This window comes from Megascapheus bottae, chromosome 4 (genome assembly GCF_031878675.1).
Source record: "Megascapheus bottae isolate mThoBot1 chromosome 4, mThoBot2.hap1, whole genome shotgun sequence".
In the NCBI taxonomy this organism is placed as follows: Eukaryota; Metazoa; Chordata; class Mammalia; order Rodentia; family Geomyidae; genus Megascapheus; species Megascapheus bottae.
In genome coordinates, this window is record NC_143512.1 from 61,890,907 (window position 1) to 61,904,976 (window position 14,070).

The window sequence follows — 14,070 nt, forward strand, 5'->3', positions numbered from 1 at the left end:
GGTACTCTAGTTTCTGAGCAGGATGAATTTAGGCTCCACCAAAAATAAATAGCTAGAAATAATGATGAATTAGTTATCACATAATACCCTATTAGCTTCGAAAATTACACTTTTGCATGTTTCTAGGCCCCCAAAAGACTTAAACCTGAATTGTGTTGCCTAAGATAAAAAGAAAGACAAGCCAGGCATTAGTGGCTCACACCTGTAATCCTAGCTACTCAGGAGGCTGAAACCTGAGGATCATGGTTTCAAAGCCGGCTGATTCAGAAAAGTTCCAATGAAGCTTTTATTTCCAATTAACCACTCAAAAACCTGAAGTGGAGCTGTGGCTCGAAGTGATAAATAAGAAGGTGAAGTACAATAAAATGATGGCAAATTAGGTTTGTTTTGTTTTACTTTGAGCTTTGAGGATTGGGGTATTTAAATACATTTGAATTTGCTTTCTTTGAAAGGATTTTAGTGAAAGGGTATGTTTTTGTGGTCCTAAAGAGTTAAGTACAAAATGAATATATATTGAACTTCCTTGATTTGTATAAAATTGATGAAATCTTCATGCACAGAGATGTAGAAGAATCATGGATTCACAAAACTATATACAATTACCTAGATAGTTAGATTTCTCATTGCTAACTTTACTGTACACCGTTCTTTAAGGTTTTAAGAGCAAATTATTTCTAACCTCTGTTTTTTTCCTTATCAGTCATTATAAGTTTTGAGCTGCCACTAAAGACCCTATCACCTCTCTGACTTACCAAATCTCATTTCATATTGCGATTGTAAGTTGGAGTATTACAGAAAAACAGCTATAATTCTTGCCAACCAGAATTAACTGCTACATTTTCACTTATCCATGCATGGGTTATTGGGCTGGGGTCTGGACCAGAAAGTTTCAGACCAAGAATCACTAGAGATAATCATTAAAATACAGATTTTGCTAGCCTAATTCTAGTTTATCCGGATCTGCGAGTAAACTCTGTGAAGGAGAAAGAACACCAGGTAAGTCCAGTGACAAAGTGTTTTGAGGAAGCTCTAGGGGACAAAGTCATGCTGACATGGGAAGCTGAAACCATTCTTCATGTCAATCTGCTGAGAACCAGAATAACTGTCTCTGAGAAAGATGAGAATTTTCCAGTTTGGGTGTAAGACTTGACCTCTATGTGTGAAATAAGCTTGCTTAATTAAGAAAGCCAAGCATGGTGGCTCATGCCTGAATCCTAGCTACCCAGAAGGCTGAGATCTGAGGATCAAGGTTCAAAACCAGCCTCGGCACAAAAGACTTGTGAGACTTCTTATCACCAATTAACCTCTAGAAAACGGGAAGTGGGGATTGGTACAAGGGTAGGGAAGTAGCCTTGAGCTGAAGAGCTCAGGGACAAAGCCCAGGCTCAAGGGTAGGGTGGTAGTATTGAGCTATTCAATACTAAAAAAAGAAAAGCCAGAGAAAAAGCAAGTTAAATTTTTGATAAAACTTTTCTCTTTGGTAGCTTTCACTTCCAGCATATAGATTGTTAGTACCCCTCCCTTCTCTATTTTTCATCTCCTGTGTACCAGGTCATAACCAACCAGATTTAGGATTAAGGGTCATCAAGAGAAGATTAAGGTCTATATGCTAGTAAAAATTGAAGGCATTATGTCTACAAAAGTTCTGCAAAAGTGATTTGAAGACAAATAGTAATAACAGAGTTGAAGAAAAAGCCTAATCCTGGGGTAAAGCTGAGGTCCTGTAAGTCAGTAATATAGTAGTGGGGAGGGAGGCAGAGAAAGCTTGGCTTTGCTACTGTGTCAGTTGGTCATTCTATGCAACTGCCCCTGGTGGACATTCCAGTCCGCTGAGCATGCCCAGTTTGTGTGACTGACTTTCACCAAATAGAACAATCAGCAAGATCACCTAAAGGCTTTACCAACATCAGGCCAGCAAAGTGACTCCTGAAACCATTCCTAAATTTGTGATCAATGGACCCAAATTTGGGGAGAGGAATTCCTCTGATCTACAAAAACAGTTTGAGTCCTAGTTTCTAATTCCTTCCTCTTCAAGTACATCCAAGGAACAATATTCGGTGAGATGCAGCCATTTTGTTGGTCAGCAGCAGCTCAGAAGCAAGAAAATGTCATAGCAGAAGAATTCAAGATCATCATCCTCAACGGTAAACCCATCACCAAAAGCTCCCCGTCACCAGGCCTGTCTGCTGGAGGAGGGACATTCATTTAGGGAATCTTATGTGAACCTTATATGAAGAACTTGCCAACTTGCTTTGTTGATTTTTTTAGCCTTACTATTTCTGATACTTAGGTGCTGTCTCTTAGAAAGCCTAAAACAGCCAGGATATAACTAAGGCACAGCATGGAGGAAGCCACGGGTAAGTATCACTAAATCATTGAGAGCTAGGACTCTGCGGTGTGTTTTGTGACTATTACACTTCTTTTTTTTTGCAGGGTGGGAGGAGTGGTTATGTGTTATTGTGAAAGGTGAAAGTTTATATACCTCGATAATGTTGTGAAGCATTTTACTAAAGGAAAAAATTATTTCTCTCTTTACTTCAAAATAATGAAGTCAGGCTCATGGTGAAAGACCAGTGAGAAACACAGCTGTGCTTTATCTGCTTTAAAAATGTAGCCAGACAGAGAGAGAGAGAGAGAGAGAGAGAGAGAGAGAGAGAGAGAGAGAGAGAGAGAGAGAGAGAGAGAGAGAGAGAGAGAGAGAGAGATAGAGAGAGAGAGAGAGGAGACTAAATAGCAAAGAGAAGCAATTACTTGTTTAATGTTAAAATCATCCTTTGAGATTATTTTCCCCCAGTTTTCAAGTATGGCTGCCTTTTGAATCTATTTGAGTTACAGATTCACAGGACATTTTCATCTCCAAAAGCATAATATCCTATCTGCCATTGGCCTGAAATTGCTCATATTTTGACTCTGATTTTGTTGCTGCTGCTACTGCTGTTATTTCCTAGAGTATTTTCTCAGGAACATACATTTCTAGAAAGTGAAAGTTAAAGAACTGAGGTTTCTATCAGCACAAAGCAAGGTTTCGTGTCCACAGGACCATAGGACCTGGCAGACAAAAACACAGATAGAGGATAAGAGAAGGAAAGGCTGAGTAAAGGGAAAAATAAGAGAGATGTTTAAATATGGAAAAGTTAGGCAACTCCAACTAACCAGCAAAAAGCAAGTAGTAAGGCACCAGCCAGGAACAAAAAAAAAATTCAAGCAAGAGAGAATGAGGCCCAGGACTGGAACCTCCTTCTCCCCCCCCAAAAAAAGGGGGGTTATAGGTTGAGAAGAGCTGCAAATATAGGATATATAGCAGCAGTACTCAAGACAGGGGTAAGGGGTTTATTCATTGACCCTTAGAGCCTGGCTTGAGACGATATAAGATGATGTACACTTGACTAGAGAGATAAATAGGAACCCCGAATCCTAGGTTTTGAAATAATTACTAAGCATCTGGTCAGTTTCAAGTATATTAGAGATTGAAATGTGAATAGCACAGAATTTCTATAATCAAAGAACAAGCAAACAAGGGAGAAAGGATGAAGAATGGAAGTAGGGAGCAAATGAAATGTCTTTGATTATTGCAAAATAAACAAGAGAGTATATCAACATATATTTCAATTTTTTGTGCTTTATAGAGCTATTTGGAGATATTAACCTCACTCTTGGGATGCTGAACAAGGAAGATAATAATAAGGTAAGGAAAATAAGGACAGGCACCCTTACCATTCACCATTTCTAGTTCAGTTGTTGCAATATGCCTTGTGTTTCTAGGGTAGTGTTAGACTTTTTCAGAAAATTCGGTTGTAATGGAAGTGAAGCAATACTATCAACACTCCAATAATCAGCTTGCAAATGATGCAATGTTCATAATCTTCTACAGACAGAAGTGGGAAAAAAGATGTCAGACTAACATTTGAGTTAGACCGTCCTCTTTTATAATTTAAGGGCTCCTTGCAAAACTCCCATACTTACCTGTGCTATTTTGCAACTATAAAAATTCCTCTGATATTTGCAATTGAGCAAAATCTTGATACATAAGGACATATAATGTGAAGCTAATTGAAAGGACCTCCAGGATAGTGAAACAAAGGCCATATAATGAATGATTGTTGTCCTTAATGTACTATGTTGTCTCTCATCTCCTTTGCTGTCCCTTGGTTATCTAATATTGGTATAGTATCTCACTTTGTTATCTGATATATTGAATTTATTTGTATTTGGATATTTGAAATTTGATAGGGAAGGGGGGAAAACCAAGACGGGAGGGGGGGTGTGGGGGGGAGGGAAACAGGTACCAAGACATGTGAAAGGGTATCAATGTATGTGAATTAATGCACCTTCTATCTGGCAAATATCATGTAACCCTTTTACTAATTACAATTAAAAAAATACCAAAAAAAAAATACAAAAAAAATTCCTCTGGGAATCAAAGGCTTTTTAGAGGGCACAGCCAAATAATAAAAACTACATTTGATTGCACATTTAGGTAAAAGTGGCATGCTAGGTATTTTCTACACTATGGTGTAGTATATGCATTATGTGATATTCATCCCTCATAACTTTTTATTTTTTTTTCATTTTTTTCCAGTCATGGGTCTTAAACTCTGAGCCTGGGCATTGTCCCTGAGCTCTTCAGCTCAAGGCTACTACCCTATCCTTTGAGCCACAGCACCACTTCCCGTTTTCTAGTGGTTAACTGGAGATAAGAGTCTCAGGTCCTTTTGTGCCCAGGCTGGCTTTGAACCTGAATGCTCAGATCTCAGCCTCCTGAGTAGCTAGGATTATAGGTATGAGTCACCATGCCCAGCTGAGACAGTTATTTCTATTTCCAATTTACAGCTGAGAAAAACAGAAGCAGATCTTGTATGATTTTCCCAAATAAAAATAGCAGTTCTCTGTCCAAACACAAGCCCATTTAAATCCACCTAAATACCTAAATGCTTCTAATGAATATTCAGTTTCCTCACTGGAAAGGATAATGTCTCTAGCTCTTAACTCAGCCATTCTCAACCTTGATTGCATATTAGAATATCTTAGAAAGTTTGCGGGGGAAATGCTAACACCCAGGCCCCGGTACTACAAGTTATTTATTGGGATAACCTGTGAAAAGACTAGATCTTTGAAGCTTATAGAAATAATCCTAACATATAGGCATAGTTGATAACCATTATACAAATCTCTTAATAGAAACTAATTTTTCAATACAGTTATCTTTTTCCAAATGTTTGGAAGTACTTGTAAAATGACAGAGGTTTTCTTCCAGTCCTGGGGCTTGGACCCAGGGTCTGAACACTGTCCTTGGGCTCTCTCAAGGCTAAAGCTCTACCACTTGAGCCACAGCACCACTTCCAGATTTTTCTATGTATGTGGTACCAAGGAATCAAACCTGGGTCTTAATGCATGCTAGGCAAGCACTTTACCACTAGGCCAAACTCCTGGCCCTGGGAAATGATTTCTTAACCCCATAAGTACTTAAGGAGAATTTCTAAGTGGTGCTTTCTGCAACCACTTCCTAAATGCTACGAATGGGGATAGGGTTAAGCCACTGGAGCTACAGCTCTGTCCAAAAAGTGATTCACAAATGTGTCACAGCACAGGCATGAATGAAACAAGAGACTGTGTAACTCCCTCTTAAGATCCAGGTTCAGAGCTCTGCAAGGGTGGGTCATACCTGTAACGCTAGCTACTTAGGTGGCTAAGATCTAAGGACTGCAGATCACAGCAAGCCCAGGCATGAAAGTCCATGAGACTCTTACCTCCAATTAACCACCAGAAAACCAAAAGTGGCACTGTGGATCAACATAGTAGAATGATAGCTTTGAGCTGAAGAGCTTAAGGACAGTGCCTAGGCCCAGAGTTCAAGCTCGAGGACTGATAGGATGTGGAGACAATAAGGCTTATCTTTGTGATTGGTGTTCTTAATGTATTATGTGAAACTATTTCTTTTCTTTTCCCCTTATGGTTTAATCTCATGTTGTTAGTGTATCAGAATGTGGTGTCTGATATATTGTATATGCGTTGTTTATTTTTTTAAAAAGGGAAGTTAACGGAAAAACAAGATGAGTGAGAGGCAGGGAAGGAATGAGGGAGAAAAATATGGGAGGGGGTAGCAGTGTGCAAGAAGTAATGTATCCACTACCTGATGACTGAGATATATCACCCCGACAATAAAAATTAAAAAATTAAAAATCCAGGTTTATAATCTAGCAGCCTTTTTGGCATTGCAGTATGCTGACAGTACCAGACTCACTGCTTGGTGGCAAGAGCAGCAGTTAGGGTAACGGACATTCGGTACCCCTGGGATTACAACAGTGATTGCCAACAGGCTGATGATGTCAAGTACCTTGTCCCTGCCTTCCATTAGGTCAAGACACGGAAATGCAGCAAGTTCGCACTGGACACTAGGCAATTTGTGGGTGGGGACAGGAGGGAGCAACTGACTTTGAGGACAGGGAAGGGGTGACACTGTCCGAAAGGAAATGATTTCTTTCCCTGACTTAACTGTAACCCCTCTGTGTAGCACCTTTACAATAACCAAAATTTAGCAATAGTTTTAAGTACAGTCAGTCAACGTAGCTTCTAAACTAGATGTCAGTGACTCATGGCTGTAATCCTAGCTATTCAGGAGACCTGAGGGTTATGGTTCAAAACCAGATTGGGCAGGAAAGTCCATGAGACACTTAGCTCCACTTTTCCAAAAAGCCAGAAGTAGAAGCCTTAGGTGGAAAAGCACTAAACTTTTTCAGAGAAAATTAAAAAGCTCAAGGATGACACCCAGTAATAGGTTCAAACTCCAGGACTAGTGCAACAATAACTACGTATTAAAATTAATTTATGTCCATATATATTCTAAAATCAGTCAAGGTCTATCAGTCCTTGACTCCTAAAGGTGCCTGTTATGTTCAGAAAGTCTGACATAAGCTATATAAAAATCCACTGTGTGGTAAAAGTATACTGCTTATTTTAGCGATGGTATTTATTTGTACTTCATCTGACTCCTTTATTTTTACAGCCCAAATACCTTTGTATATTCTTCTGTGTTCACAGGAAGACATTTACATGCATCTTACTTCTGTTGTTCAGAATGCTGACATCTTGGACGATGCGATTGTCCAGCGGTTAATTTATTATACTTCTAGGGACATGAGAGATGACAATGTAAGTTTGGTTCTTGCTGGTGGCTTAGTCAGGATCAGGCCTAGAAACAGGGTCTCTAAGTGAACCAGCTACCTCTGTATGATGCAGGAAAGCTGTTCCCGCAGAGCTTGTAAGACCATAAATGACTATCCACTTCTCAAGGCCACTTAGACATTGTTACAGAGTCTGTTGTTTCGTTCTCCACTGCTGTGGAAACTTGAGGCAAATGTTGGAAAGATTTTCAGGTAATGTTATCCAACTTCCTTTTAGAGGAAGCATGTTATCCTTAGATATTTTTCCAAAGGTAGCACCACTACATACTGACAGAATGAGAAACTAGAATCCAGGTTTCTTGGCTCCCAAATCCTTTCCTGGCTTTTTATCTGTCTGCTTTGTGTTGGAATGTCAGGTCTTTCCCAAATATCAACTCAGAAATTCATTACACTCTGTAAAACAAACTATTTCTTACTCTGAGGAGTAGGTTTCTTTAGCACATAGTCCTGATCATTTTACTTTTCTTGGCAGCAACACTGACCAAAGCACTATATAGCTCACTAACAACAAAAGCAGAAGCCCTCCCAACATTTCCAGTACCAAAGATAATTTGACTAGGATAACAAAAAGTCATACCATTAACTTATGACCCACTTCTTTTTCATATTACCTGTTTCCTGTTAACCATAGTAAATTGTGTCATTTAATCATGAATATTATGCTTATTGTATCCTATCAGTTAGCAAGAATACATCAAATGAAATGGGAGCAGTGGCCCATGCCTGTAATTCTAGCATTTGTGAGGCTGAAGCAAGAAGAAAGGGAAGAAAGGGAAGGAAGGAGGGAGAAAAGAAGAGGAGAATGCTTTTGTTTGACCACCTTAAATTCATAATAACTCCATTTAAATTATTTTCTAAAGCCAACCCCTACCACTAATACCTGGCAAGTTTCTTACCATGGATTTATAATAGCTTGTTCTCCTTCTATCCTAAGTCTAAGCAAACTTACAAAAGGAGACAATTTCCATCTCTGTACACTCACTCTGCTCCTGCTTGTTTTTCTCCTCCTCCTCAGATCCTCAGAGAAATCAGAATGCTAGCTGGTGAGGTGCTGGTGTCTCTGGCTGCACATGATTTCAACTCTGTGATGTACGAAGTACAAAGTAACTTCCGGATTCTAGAGCTACCAAATGAATTTGTTGTGCTTGCCCTGGCTGAACTGGCAACCAGCTATGGTATAAAGGGAAAATAGTCTCCATATTTTGTCTAGGAAACAACCGTCCCTGGTTCATTGTCTAAAAGCCAAATGAGAGCAAATTGCCAGAGGGAGAGTGTCTCTACCTTTTGTTGTAGTGAACGCTGTTGACAGAAGGGAAGGGCTAGCTGTTCCTAAGACAGGGACTCTCCCATCCTCACCTTCCTCTCCATCGAGCTTTGTGTTTACAGAAGCTCCTCTCTCATAAGACATGTTCTGCAAGCCACTGACCATTTGCAGGGGTTAAAGATTTCCCGCCATTTCTGTCTACACTGCTTTAAGAGATATTATTATTGAGACCATTGTACTGACAGGTCATGGGGATTGCAGGCAAGTGGGATGGGAACCATGGAAGCTCAGGAGTGTCTGAATAAGCTATTGTCACTAAGCCACAGCTACAGGTGGTTGTCTCGGTAGAACCTCCTTTCAAACCTGGCACTCTGTGGACTTTGTGTAGGGGCAGAGGGGATAAATGGAGACACCTTCCTCCGAACTTCACACCCCTCCCCTGCTAGCCCTGCCATGCTTGTTATGGAAGCTAGGAGTCTGGACATGCTTCTCCCATTTGGGAGATGGATCTATGTCTCTCCCCTGTCACATCTGCAGTGTCCCAGAGCATTCCTTTCATGATGATGACCCTGCTCACCATGCAAACCATGCTCAGGCTGGCTGAGGACGAACAGATGAAGCAAACGTTCTGCATTGGTGAGTGCTGCTGTCATGGTCTCTTCAGACCAGACCACAAACTACCCGACAAATTGAACCAATGGGTCATTTCTTCCTTTGCTCCAAAAGCACAACCCCAGGAATTCACTTCCTCTAGCTAGGCCCCACCTGCTGAAGTTTCCATCCCCTCCCAGAATAGTGCTGCCAATTGGAGACCAAGCATTCAATACATGAGCCACTGGGTAATAATTTGCATTTGAACCATATCAGTTATCTAAATACTCTGCCCCTAATGAAGTATTATATAGTTTATTACTCATCCATCCATTCACCCATCATCTAGCCACCCTGTTCTAAATGTGATCAATCAGCAGGTAGTAGATGATGTATTGATTAGAATGCCATGGACTGAAATGATGCCATCCCTTCTTTAGTGCTGTCTAGAGTCTACACACATATCAAATCATGAAAAAATGTAGCCAGAAGGAGGAATTCTGGAAGGAATCTTAATGAACCAATAACTGGTTGGCTTCAGCTACTGTGCTGAGGGTCTTTTCCAGAGTACTCCGCACAAGAATTATTCTCCATGGGATTTAACCATGTTTTTTTTCATCTATTCAAATGTATAACAGGACAAAGAAAGATTTATTTATTGATATGTTTGATGAAAATATATGTCAATCCGTTGCCCAAGTGTTTTTCATAGGCTAAAAATGATTCTTTTAATGACAGAAATAAACACAGAGAACACAAATCAGTTGTAAATATGCTACGGAATCATTAGAAAGTAGACCTTTCCATGGGCAGACACCATTCAGGTCTAGAACTGAGATGTCCCAGTGATAAGAACACACATGTTTACTTCTACACCCCAACTTCTACCATTATTTTCAGCTCTTTGCTGCATATTTTTCTACACAGATGTAGTTCATTTTCCATTTTGTATTCCATTAAGTGTTTACCCTCATTACAATTAATTTTTCCACTCTATTAATTAATTAGACTGTTTTGGGGGCTATTATCAAAAATTAAGAGTAAAGGAAAAGAAAAGGAGGGAAAAACATGAAAATTTGTACAATATTTTGAAGTCCACACACATGCATACCTAATGCTTGTACACAGAAGACTTGACATTTTGGATTATATGGAATGTATTTTCACTGTGCCAAAGAGTGCCAAAGAGTTGTATTTCACAACAATCCCAACAAACAGCAATAAGAGAGAATAAGTTGCATCTTAGTCCTATCAATACTTAGCAGTGGCTGTATCAATTATTATCAATTCTAAATGGCATGGAGTAGTAGCTTCTAATGGCTTTTAGCCTAACATGTTTAGTTATGTTAGTATGTTTATTTAGTGAAAAGAAAAATAGAAAAAATGTACCAAAAAAAGAAACTTCCACATTGGCTAATCATAATGTTCTCAAATTATCTAATAGTTTCACATCTTTATATTTTTCTCATTCTGTGGTTGAATTTATCTTTGTAATGCAGCCCTTGAGAAGTTCAGCAAAGCCATTTACAAGTATGTCAACCACTGGAAAGATTTCCCCTATCCCAAGTTGGATGCGAACCGACTGTCTGACAAAATTTTCATGCTGTTTCGGTACATAATGGAGAAGTGGGCCCCCGGGGCCTCGCTCGAGCACGTGAGTGGGCATCCTCTTTAGTCTACAATTAAATCGCAATGTTTCTGTCTCTCCTCTGTGATCTGTGAAAGGCTTAGCACTGCACTGCCTCCTCAAGATCTGTTTCTTTTCTGTACTTTTAAGCTATTAAGGTATTCTCCTAACATTCTGAAGTGGTTAAATTCTTAGCAAGCATGGAATCTTTTGAAGTTCTTTTTTTGTGACATGATAATAAGCAAGGTTTTTTTTTGGTTTGTTTTATTTTGTTTTGTTTTGACACTGTAGGTTGAGCATCTTTTAGAAGACAGCAAATCTTTTCATTTTTCCCTCCATCTTAAAGCAATATTTATTCATTCTTTCATCTAATATTTATTGACTCCCCCTTATTGTATCAGATACCAGAGACTTAACAAGCTCCACACTCAGGCCACTGATATTTCAAGGTGTAGCAAGAACTAAGAAGTAAAACAGAAAGTTCACTATCTCATGTCTTATATGTCATAACCCATATTTGAGGCAAGTAGCAAAAGCAATCCTGATGTCTATGAACACCACAATTAAATAAAATTAATAGAGACAATATGTACTAGGCTGTGTCAAAATAGAGTGATGTCTCACAGGGAATGGATTACAAAGAGCATTCACACACTTAATCCAATCTTTATCTTAACAGCTATAATCTTGTAAAAGTAAGCTAAATTTCCTCCTAATTGCTATAAAATGTGTAATACTGAGCTCCATTTTCAGTTGTTTTTCTTGTACATGTTAAGCTTTTAAAGCTCTTTCTGTAATTCAGATATGGTGAGATCTTTAGCCAATGTGAAATTTATAGAATACCCTATAGAAGCTTTTTCTTCAAAACAAAAATCCAGTGCACCCATTGAATGGCTCCTCTCCTTGCCTCCCATAGGGAGGGTCAGCCAATGGGAGAAGGTCTGGAAGTTGGAGGGGAGTAAGGAGAGGAGAGTACTTAATCCCTGGTGAGCTCCCAAAATTCTACAGCACTGCATCTGAGCCTGCAGTCCTGGAAGCTTGCACACCACAGAGCATGGATTTCCTAAAAAGGAAACCCCACTCACTGCAGCATAGGCTTGAGCATGTTTGAAAGGAGAGAGAGAGAGAAAGAGGGAGAGAGAGAGAGAGAGAGAGAGAGAGAGAGAGAGAGAGAGAGAGAGAGAGAGAGAGAGAGAGAGAGAGAGAGAGAGAGAGAGGATGCATGAAACCCAAAAGATGCTCTTGGCCACATAAGGATTGTTCCACAGAATTTGGGCAGTTCTTTTGTGAGGAATGAGACATGCAGGCCTTATTTTCATTCTGCTAGCACTCCAGCACTTGAGCCAGTCCAGCTCTTTGTTACTGATTTTTCAGTATGGACTCTTGTGGACTTTTCTGCCCAAGCTGGTTTCCAATCATGGTCCTGTGGATCTCAGCCTCCTGAGTAGCTAGGAATACAGGCGTGAACCGCTGGCACCAGCAACCTAAACATTGTTTAATGGTTTTACAGAAGCTCTTCTTGTGTGAAAGCAGGGAGTAACATTTTGTTTGAGGGGGAGTGGATAGGAAGGGTCCTAAAATAACTGGTACCCTAAGAAACACTTATTAGGCACAATAAAATATGAGCAATGGCATTGGTTTGCTGTCTCTACAGACTTTGGCTATAGTTAAGGCCCATGGTCCGACAGTCAGCCTGTTACTGCACAGAGAAGACTTCCATGAATATGCGCTGAGCCAGGTGCCATGGCTCCTGAACCAGTACAAAGACACAGAGACTGACTTTCATGTCACACAGGTAAGCGTCATGGCTTCCCAGAAAAGGGATGAAAATAATCCATCCCAAATCTTCTACAGATACTAAAGCTCAAAATGCCCATGGAACTTCAGTAACTGTTGGGGCGACTCCGCGTAAAATACCTCTTGGGACACAGAGGACAGAGAGAGGCTGTCTCAGCCTGAGGTGGAAACTCCAGAAAGGGGTGGAAGGTTGGTTATTCCAAGTAGTTTGAGCACTGAATAGAGGAAGCCAGAATTGCTGAAGAAAACCCATAACCTACCAGCGGAACAGGGGGTGGGTTTGTTCTCACACGGTGTAATTATTGGCTTTCCTGTCCTGTACTCTGCATTCCTGGCAGCCTCCACCTAACCTGTCACTGTCACCTTCCATTTCAGAGTCTAACACAGATTTTGATGGCAGCATCCTTTTATGACATTGTCCTTTCCAAAAACCTGAGACAGTCCATCTTTATCCATTTACTCCACCAGGTAAGATCAGGCATTCGAATCAGAATGTTTGATTAAAAACAAACTGTTTTTAACCTATCATCTGATTTCTTTTGCCCCTATCTTCAGATCTGTCTAGTTCCAGCACCTCCAATAAAGGAAAATGAAGTGGAAGCATCAAGCTGCTTCGTCATTTTAGGTAGGATCAGCACTCAGTGAGTGTTAGTAAAAATGCCTCCAGGTGACAAAGAGGTAAAGGGTAGGCACAATGTCACTTTAGTTATTTCCACAGGCAGCAGGCAGTGTTCTGTGCCCACCCTTCTCACCACCAGGTACAGCATGGGCAGAGGGACCAATCCATCATTCTGGCTCCCCACAAGTTAGGAAGGGGAGAAGGGCTGGAGGTGTTAAATCAGGAGATTCCCAGCAAAACCAGGATGAGTGGTGACCTGGGATAAGAGATTACTTTTTCCTTGGTATTTGCAATTACAAAACATAGTATCAAATCTGAAGGTGTCTTGCATATCTCCTTGTATCCAAGAATCCTTAGTTCACTCTCTTTTGCCTTGTTCTCTCTTCTTTGTTCCATTTTCTCTCTCCTTACCTCACTCGCCCTCCTTTTCTCTTTCTTTTTCTCTTTCCCTCTCCATGAACCCTCTCTTCTCTCACCCCTTCTGTTCTCTCTGTATATCCCTCTCTTCCCTACTCTCTCCTTCTCATCCTTCCTCCTTTCTTTTTCTCTCTCCCTCTTCTTTTACTCCCATTTTCTCTCCCTTAGTCTCTGACCCTCCTACCTTTTCTTCCCTCTTTCCTCTCTCTTCCCTCTCATTCATTCTCTCTCTCCGTCCTCTCCCTTTATTCTCACTTTTACACTGAAGATCAAGCGCATCATAAATGTTTCAATTCTTCCCTTTTGCTGGTGGAATACCTGGCTACTGGCTGTAAAGGTGATACCTCCAAAAACATCTCTTCTATCTCACCACATGCCTTTCTGCTGTTTTACTTCTCTCTTCAGTAGCCCCTCTGTCACTGTACTTCTTCCTTCTACTCAGCCTAATCAACTGGTTCACCTTTTCTTTTGACAATTTCTGAAACAAATGACTCTCCTCCAGCTGGAAATGTCCTTGTATTCTGCAGCCCTCTAGCTTTACAGCTAGTGAAGCCTCCCTCCAATCTGTCTTCTC

At 40.3% G+C, this 14,070-nt stretch overlaps 1 protein-coding gene across 1 annotated transcript in view; it reads left to right on the forward strand.

The window, feature by feature from the left end:
- The first annotated feature begins 1,829 nt into the window (after positions 1-1,829).
- The window catches only part of Mroh2b (maestro heat like repeat family member 2B), a 68,377-nt gene continuing 56,136 nt past the window's right edge, over positions 1,830-14,070 (forward strand). The window contains exons 1-10 of the mRNA XM_090332000.1: positions 1,830-2,144; positions 2,291-2,357; positions 3,627-3,685; positions 7,039-7,149; positions 8,197-8,356; positions 8,983-9,081; positions 10,536-10,690; positions 12,318-12,458; positions 12,836-12,928; positions 13,016-13,085. Of these exons, the coding sequence (XP_090188126.1) occupies positions 2,342-2,357; positions 3,627-3,685; positions 7,039-7,149; positions 8,197-8,356; positions 8,983-9,081; positions 10,536-10,690; positions 12,318-12,458; positions 12,836-12,928; positions 13,016-13,085 (904 nt within the window). The 5' untranslated portion in view covers positions 1,830-2,144; positions 2,291-2,341. The remainder of the gene's footprint in view (positions 2,145-2,290; positions 2,358-3,626; positions 3,686-7,038; positions 7,150-8,196; positions 8,357-8,982; positions 9,082-10,535; positions 10,691-12,317; positions 12,459-12,835; positions 12,929-13,015; positions 13,086-14,070) is intronic.